General features: G+C 37.2%; 1 protein-coding gene across 1 annotated transcript; it reads left to right on the top strand.

Annotated features, from left to right (window-relative positions):
• The first annotated feature begins 1,567 nt into the window (after positions 1-1,567).
• On the top strand, positions 1,568-8,973 carry LOC146131775 (uncharacterized). The gene is made up of 7 exons (XM_083397043.1): positions 1,568-1,666; positions 3,787-3,903; positions 4,665-4,793; positions 5,407-5,547; positions 5,956-6,204; positions 7,054-7,247; positions 8,198-8,973. The coding sequence occupies exons 1-7, from the start codon at positions 1,586-1,588 to the stop codon at positions 8,304-8,306; spliced, it is 1,020 nt and encodes a 339-aa protein (XP_083253169.1). The 5' UTR covers positions 1,568-1,585; the 3' UTR covers positions 8,307-8,973.

Genomic DNA, 8,973 nt, shown 5'->3' with positions numbered 1-8,973 from the left:
GAAATGTGAAATTTCTTCGCTGTACGTTTGGGAGCTTTGCAATCAAATTTGTACCAAGTTTTGCTTTAAATTTAACAAATTCCAAGATAATAGGTTCGTTTTTTCGTGTTACAGCTTTACACCGAGATTGCTTTATTGTGCAATCTGACCTTCAGCACACATCAGCCTGCATTCGCTCAAGTTTGCACACCGAGCCAGCTTCAGTAATCTCTTGTTTACAAATCGCCCGGCTTAAGGTCGGCGCTTCTATAAATAGCGCGGCCCAATCCTCTCTGCTTGGAAGCAACTTGCAGGATTAGTGCGATTAGCACGTGGGCTCTGAATGGCGCGCGCCTTTTGACGCTTAATCGCAACGTGCTTCGAGCAAATTAGCACTACTTGAGCAAATGTGTGAAGCTTGTAAAACATAAAAGCATTGTACACTGCTAGAGTCTTGTGTATAGGCTGTGTGACTGAGCAGGTTGAAATGTTTTAAGTGCATTTAGACCGCCTACACATAATTGCCTTTTTGCCCATAGCCGCCTTAGAACCCTATTATATAACAGTGAAGTATATGCTCAGTGGCTCATTAATTCTTTTTAGGGAGATCGTTTTATAGATTTTTGACTAGCTGTTCTGTAGCGTTGTTATGAAACCGTCGTAAACAAGTAGATATTCATTATAATGAAGCACTGTAAAGTATTCTTAGTCCTACACCCACTTTATTTTTTGGGAGATTTTACGATAAGCTTGTGTCTCGCTTATTCCGTTCGGATGTTTAGCCTAATATTTCCCGTCACTACTACGTTGTTTGCATATTCTCGTTGCTGTGTGTTGCAAGTAGTGTGCAGTCAGTGCAGAGCTCCAAATTTCGATTAATTATGTTTACGGACTGAAACAAAACGCCACTGATACAAAAACGCTTTAATTTCAGCGAAAACTTACAAATAAAGTTCAAGTCAGGAGAGGTTTGGTTGTAATAGGATCGTTCAGTGTTTTGAAACAAGTCATTTTGAAACGACTAAATCCCAGTCAAGTCATTTGTAAAATCGCCTTTAGTTTTCATTTCGAGAACTGCTTTTTACATGCGATTGGGCGGCGTAAGAATAAATCAAAGTGTTAGAATGAACCGATGGGTTAAATAGTTGTTGTGTCGCAGGTGCGCATCTAGGATTTTTGTTCAGGGGGCACGAATTTACGTCATACGTGACGTCACAAAGTTACATCTAGGGACGTCATAAAAAGTAATTTTAAGAACCCTACACAGTTCGTTTAATTTGTTATATATGTTAAAGTTTTAGATTTGATTTGTCTTACTTTAAATGCAAAAGATATACATTAAAAATATATGTTAGCGATTCGCACAAAGCGAAAAATACCTTTAAATCGTTCAAGTTGCCAAACCCTTTATTTTCGAGGAAAATTGACACCAATAGGACAATTAAGACATAGAAAAAGTGCATTTAGGTAGTTAAAATACAATTTTTTTAACATTTTGAATCCGGTTCTTAAGGGAAAGACGGTCCATTGGCTTATATGCGTTGTGAAATACTTGAATAACATAATTTTTGTTCCATTAGGTTTAGTTGTTTAACTTCTAGTCAAGATGACAGCTGGCAACAAAGTTGATTTACTCGTGAAAGATGACGGTTCAACTGAAGTTTTACTTGTCCCGCCTGAACCTAAGGTGAGAAGATCTAACTATTGCACGAAAGAGGGATTTAATTAGAAATATCCGATACTATCGGATCAGGGCAGATGCCCGATACCAAGTGATAGTATCGGTACTTGTCCGATACGAGGTTGGTATCGTTGCCTACGATACCAAGTAATTATAGATATTTCTTTCATGATTTGCGAATAAACGCGACGATTTTGCGTTTAAAAAAACTACCAAAATTTAGTAGATTAACAACGGTAGGTTACTAAACTTCCTAATGTTAAAGTAACTTTGGTCTAAAAGCCTTTTAGAAGATTGACTTTAAACGTTTGAATTTCATATAGTTTGCTTATTGAGGGTAGTGATGACGTCATTTGGTATTGGGTAGTATCGCGATGCCTTTTAGCTTAAAATATTAAGAATCAGTACTGGAATCAAATGTTTAATGAAGCACAATATTGTTGCCGGGGCGTTTACAAACAAATAGCGCAGGGGCCGCCAAACTACACCCTACCGGTTAAATTCTTTCCTGCCCGCACCATATTTACGGACACTTCATTAGGCAAAATGTTATGCAAAACTAAGCTAAGGTGGAAAAATAAATTAAATTACAACTTGCTTAATGTAAATTTTGCTAATATTTCTATTATATTTCCTTCATTTTGTAACAATTAGGCTAATTGAAATTTGTATTCCTTTTGTCTTTTTGTACGTGGTATCCGGATGTTCTAATCTTGCGATCAATAGAGTTCGAGTGTGTTAATGTATTTGTATAAGCCGCCACATAAATCCGTTGCGTTGAAATGACATTCTGGATTGGTATTAAACGCCGCCGCTAAACCATAGTTTTCACAGAAATCGCAAAGCTACAAGCAACAACCAAACGCGAGTTTGTAAACGAAGACTAAGCTTTTCATTTTAGCCGAGAAAAGCCCGGATTACTTTTGCAGAATTTACATCAGTCATTTTTTGTGTAAATAGTTTTACAGAGCAAGGCTTCTGGAGCTAAGACACAAACACAAGGTTTTTGAGTTTAGCAAAACAATGCTTTTGTTGTTGTCCTTTCTGTGTTTAAAAGTGACATTTCTTTTATGGTTTTCCAAGGTTCGGTTAATCCAAGACAGTATTGTTCAAGGTCAAGCGTTCTTAAACTTCTTTACCGCGGACCCCTAAAATTTTATATTGCTTCGCGTGGACCACGGTAGGCGAGAAAATTCCCATAATGACGTCACAAATCGACGTCACAATACAAATAGACCTCGGAAATCTGCCGATTTCGGTCCAAAAATGTGAAAGTGTAATGGAGCCAACATTCAGTGCAAATCGTTTTAATTTTAATTAAAGTTATTTTAAAAATTGATTACTTTTATAATATCAACTACTATTTCCATTAGGCCTTCATGGACCCCAAAAAATTAGTTCACGGACCCCCAAAGGGTGCATGGACCCCAGTTTAAGAACCCCTGTTCTAGGTAGTGGGAATATTAAATCCCATATAAAAGTGAAAAACATTTTTAACAATTTCAATATCTCTTTATTCACTTTTAACATGCAGTTTTAACTGCTAACCGATTAGCTTTCTTTCAAACATTGTGCACAGAAAACAGTTTTGTATAGGACACCCATATGATTGTATTAATGCACGTCAAACTTTTTAGTTTTGTAAATAGGTGAAATATGGGCTGCAGGGTTTGAGCCAAAATTGGTACTCGATGAAATTGTACATTTTGACCGGAGTCTGACTCGGGTTATGGATTTAACTGCGCGAACCAAATAAGGCAGCATTAATAACAATTTCAACTGGTCTGAATTGTGCAGAAACAATGCCTAGCCCGAGTAGGCTGTGGTTCAAGGGGCACTCCCAACGCTTTGCTTATTCCCAGGAGGCGGCGAAAGACTGTTAAGTCATTTAGTCAGCTGCCCCCTTGCCGTGATTCAATTCGTGTTAAGCAGTTTTAAAGGAAAACAAAAGGCGAAACAAGATACATTGCAAAAATAATTATTTATTCGTAAAACCATAACGAACAAAAAATACAAAACAAAACATTTAAACGTTTTATTGTTAACCTGGCGACCCAATTTTTTGGATAAGTTCGATAATTTATGATTGTGTGATCCAGAACGCTTGCTTTACTTGTTTCTCCCAGAGGAGCGCTCAGAAGATCCCGCGGAAGTTGAAGATCTGCTTCGGGATCCTCCAGTGTGTCTTCGTGGTTTGCCTCGTCGCATTTCTCGTATTCTTTTTCCTGCATAGGGAGATCGTGGTGGGTTGAAAGGTTTTTTTGAAGTTATAAATACAAAATAATTAAATGTTGTATCAACACAGCTCTACCTGTTCAACACCATAAGGTGCTAAGAATGCTCTAAATCAGTGGTTCTTAACCGAGGGGCGCCACGTAATTTACTTCTACTTTAATATTTAACTTTGTAGAATTGGTTCCATGTAGTGTTAGTTGCTATTACTACTTTTATGCCGTCCTATGCTTTACATTAAAATTGCACATTTCTAGTTGAGCATAACTGAAGAAATAGTTTATGGTATAAAACTGTATTGATTCGAGGTCCAAAATAGATGTTCATAGTCCGGGCCCATATCGTTACAAAATGTCAAGTACCAGACATTCCCCTATACTCCCTATGTTATGTTTGCTCACGATTCAAAACCTGTGTTCGTTGAGAAATATCGGGTATCGCTACAAGCGTCGGACACCCCCCTAAACCAGTGGTTCCCAAACATTTTTGGCTCGCGGCACAATTTTAACAGAACAACAATAGAGAAATTTTATAATCGTCCTTAAGACACAACAAACTATATACAAGTGTCTCAAAATTATTAACTTGTAAGGAGTAGTGCGTATTAAGTCTAAAATCCTTACGTGTATGCCTATTGCTAATACAAATACTATATTTTCCGAAATTACATTTCGCGGCACATTTGATAATCTCTCGAGGCACACAGTTTGGGAATCACTGTCCCATATTTTTTATGTTATGTTTTCTCACGATTGAAGCCTGTGTTCTTTAGAGGAGCAGTGAGTACAAGGTTCACGGGATGATCGAAGGAGAGAAGTTTGTTGGAAAACTCAACTTTGATCCTCTTCATCACACTGAGAGCTTTACGTGTGGAACTACTCAGAGCATCAGCGATGGTTTGGTGAGTGGTATATCACAGCTTACTCATATCTGTTGTAGATTTACGTTTCGGTGCAGTTCCTATACTATTTTTGTTTTTATTTGTTTAGATTTTGATTATCTTTGTATACTGACAGTATACTGATATCTGCTGTAGATTTAGGATTCGTCTGTAGTTTAAATACTATTTTAGTTTTTAATCTGTTCAATTTTTTTGGTAAACTAGCTTAAGTGACTTCTCAACATCGTTTGAGTATGTTACTTTAACCATGTGCTTTTTGTTTAACGACTTTTCTATATTTGCATGGGGCTTTTTTTGATACCTCTAGACACCAAAAAATGTAGCGAATGCTCTACATTTTTTGTGGTTGTAGGCCTAGTTCCACATACCTGACCTTTTTACACAAATTTAATAGTTTTTTACTTAGTAAACTGGCACTTTTTTGTGATACTCTTGATCTCCTATATTTTTTTTACCATTCATTAACAATTTGCATTAAATTAGTTAAGGCTGAAAACAAAAATAATCTAATGGGTCATAACAACCTTGGAATGTCTCACGAAACTTTTGATTTTATTTCATTCTTTAAACATCATTATTATTATTTTATTCAAAACATCAATATTATTTTTAGAACGAGATGACCGCAGTGATCGTTAGCGCCCCAAGTGGTGAGAGGATCTGCTTAATCCGTGACGACAGAAGCTACGGACTTTCCTCTCCTCCGATATTTCCCCCACCCGAGATGCTCGATTCTATGATGAACGGGACTGAGGTAAATGTGGATTCTTATCAGTTATACAGTGTTTCTTGTACCGTACCACGCAAACAACTATCACTCACAAGGTGCGCTACTGACTTTGCTGAGGTGAGGAAAGGCCCAATTATGGTTTTAAGTTTACTGCGGCAAGCACGATAAGGCGCTTCAATGTCGTGATATCACATAGCTTAACAGTTGGTTTACAATTGGCTGAATAACGAATTTAGTCTATTTGGAGGACTTTTGTGCCATTTTTATTAGGTCGCGTTCCGCGTGTCGGACACCCCTGACCTTAAGGTTACAATACACAGCAGTGTAATTTGGGTTGTCCCATGTTTTATTGAAAGAAAAAAAAATTTCCACTAAAAAAACACGAGAATTTTATTTGATTTTGATTTAATTTTTTTTTCTTTTACAAACCAGGACGAAGACATGCAAGTTGTAATGGATGACATCATCTGGGGCCAAGACGAGAAATCCCCAGTCGACTTAGGGGAACTCCCCGAGTCCCTGAGCGCCCGGTGCCGGGGAATTCCCGCTTTTAAGATGGTCCCCTGGAGTTTGGATTTCGTTCCTGATGAAAACGAACAAATCGACGAAGATCAGGGGATTTCCCATGATTATATCGACCTGCAGTATGACGTCACACAGGACGATTATTTGTTTCGAAAGGTGAGGGGGAATAACCGAGATTCTTTTAAGTTTTGTTTAAAATTAGTTAAAAAAGAAGTTATTTGGGACAATTATAGTTTCTGTACAAATTACGCTTTTTTATATTTCCGAAACAAGGAATGTGAAAAGGTGACTCGTTTGTCAAAATTACTTGTAGGTACTTTTAACAATCTGAAAGCATGGGCTTAACTCTAAGAAAGTCCCAATATTAGTGGTAGGGGTTAAAAAATCGGTTATAGCTGGTTTTATTCTGTCGGGTTTCAGATTTATTCCTAATACGACTGTTAAGTTATTAGTCCTATTTTGATCTTATTCCGAACTGTGTTTATTCCGATGTCGATGTTGGTGTAATGTCGCTCTTGCGACAGGAGCCCTAGTTGTCCAAGTCTGTTTTCATATTTATTGTTCTACAACAGTGCTTCCCAACTCTTTTCAGTCCGCGACCCACTTTTAAAGCAAGTTTTATTGTGCAACCAACAATGAGATATGGCCAAACAACTAAAGTTACATAAAACCTGCATCTTTACTAACTGGCGTAAGTACTGAAGTAGTTAATGGGACACAACACAACACATCTAATTGTTAAGTACTTGTGTTACGTAATGATAATGCAATAATTTCGCCAACTAATAGAAAACTGTAACTTTTAAAAAGCTTTGCGAATTGCGACCCAATGTTTGGGAAGCACTGTTCCACAACAATGTTGCTTTCAGGAGCGAGCTGCGGTTAGGGTTGGTTTTACTCCGTCGGGTTTAAAACTTATTCCAAGTTTTCTATCTCGGTCTTGCGGCTGGAGACTTACAAGTCTGTTTTCATATTTATTGTTCTCTACAACAATGTTGCTTTCAGGAGCGAGCTGCTCCCAACAATGGCAACCGAGCTCGTGAGGAGCGAGAGAGACAAGTGAGGAGGGAGGAGGAGAGGAGAATGAGGCCGAGTGAGAGCAGAGCGGGGCAGAGTGAGAGGCGAGCGGAGCAGAGTGATAGCGACCACGGGATGAGATGTTGTCAGCTGTGCAGGAGAACTTACTTGCAATGCAACAGGTAGTGTAAAACGAATGGATGTTTTTCTTTATTAAACTATATAATTTCCAAAAAGATTTTAATGAATCTTTACCTGGATGTTGCTGCCATTGCACCAAACAGGGTGTCTCTTACGCTATTTCGCTGCATCCTGGAACAAACAACTGAAAATTTATTTGTAAACTTTGTACTGCGTTCTAGTTGTTGCGGTTCCGAAAAAATAAAATCCATCTATTTATCACCGACAGAATTTTATTAAATGTACCGACGTTTTGATTCTATGCCCTGATGAAGATTTCCTGTATAGGACATTAAAACATCGGTACATTTAATAAAAAATATTGCCGGAAGAACAACTTTGTAATTGAAAATTTTTTTTCTTAAAACGAATTAGCTCTGTTTTTCTATTAAAAAAAACTCTATTTTTCTTGATTATAAACATCCACGATAATGGCACTGTCCGTACTGATAGCTGTTCGGCTCCGACCCGAAATTATCAGACATTCCTAGTAGTGGCAACTTTGTACACACTTAAAAATTGACTAAGCCAAAATAACGGCGTAAATAGTTTTGTAAGTACGCCGTGAGAAAATATTCTTTTTTTACTTGGTCACGTTCGTTTTTTTTTCAAACCATTTGCCATCTCCTACAATGTATTCAAACTAAGTTGCATATTTGTGAACCACATTGAACGATAAGCAAGTTTATATAAATTAAGCTAGTGAATTAATTTAAAACAAATAAAGCTACTTTTGTCGTTTGGTCAGTTTATCCTGGCTTAAAGAAAACATAAGCTACTATACGGAACAAAACAACATGTGTTAAGCAGAACAAAAATAAAAAAATAAACTGTGTCATGCATAAGATCACTTATTCTGGACGGCCCGTTAAAACTTTTTTTTCCAATTTGCATGCGTTCCAGTAAAACTACTTTTACCACTGGGTCTGACCAAGTTTTGTGTTCCCCGCAGGGTCTCAGTTCCCACAAGAAGCAGCAGATACCCTTACTACCAGCAGACAACACAATGTGTGGTGGTCCTGCCTTGCTCTTACTACAGAGCCATGGGCGTGGGGCTGTAAGGGGAGGGCCTTGTATAATGTACATACGTATACTTTGAGCATAATGGCTGGAGGTTTTAGTTAGGCGTAGTAAGAATAACAAAGCCCATATAAAAGTAGGGAGCATTTTTTAGACGTTTTCAAATATTAAGATCAGGTGTTAAAAATCAATAAAAATATATTCGAAACGTTTAAAATGTTACCTGCGCTAATACTGCTGTATGGGCTTTGATATTCCGTCTACTTACATACGTATACAATAGAATAGGGCTGTTTTTTATAAGGCTTCAAAACTACGTTCTGCTAAAACTACATTTACTTCAGTAAGAAGAAATACACTTTATACTTCAAGTGTACCAAAAAAGCACCTAAAATAGTAAATATCACTCAAAATATTGTTTTAAAACGATAGTTATCTCTTCTTGGTTACACTATTGCACGTTTTAGGTCTTTGTTAGACTTGTGTATTTTAGCAGCTTCAATTTTTTTATTGTACCAAGGTAGGAAAAAAATGCACTTGTATTTTTAGAATCCAGTATTGCACTTCTATTATACTTGACATGAACAGCATATTTTCTGCCCAGCAAAAAAAATTGTGTTTTATTTCTGCAAATTCCACTGAAAAAATGCATGGCTTCACGTTTTTGTTGTTTTGTCGCTTTAAATAAATAACCACTTTCAAACAACA

Source organism: Ascidiella aspersa, chromosome 9, assembly GCF_963924565.1.
Source record: "Ascidiella aspersa chromosome 9, kaAscAspe10.2, whole genome shotgun sequence".
NCBI lineage: Eukaryota > Metazoa > Chordata > Ascidiacea > Phlebobranchia > Ascidiidae > Ascidiella > Ascidiella aspersa.
The sequence above is the reverse complement of the archived record's forward strand: the minus strand, read 5'-3'. Positions and strand labels throughout refer to the sequence as shown.

Bases quoted from the DNA above. Each gene is read 5' to 3' on its own strand.
- LOC146131775 (XM_083397043.1), top strand. From the start codon at position 1,586: ATGACAGCTGGCAACAAAGTTGATTTACTCGTGAAAGATGACGGTTCA. The intron at 1,667-3,786 runs GTGAGAAGATCT...TGTTTCTCCCAG, and splicing joins TTGTCCCGCCTGAACCTAAG to AGGAGCGCTCAGAAGATCCC. The intron at 5,548-5,955 runs GTAAATGTGGAT...TTTACAAACCAG, and splicing joins CTATGATGAACGGGACTGAG to GACGAAGACATGCAAGTTGT.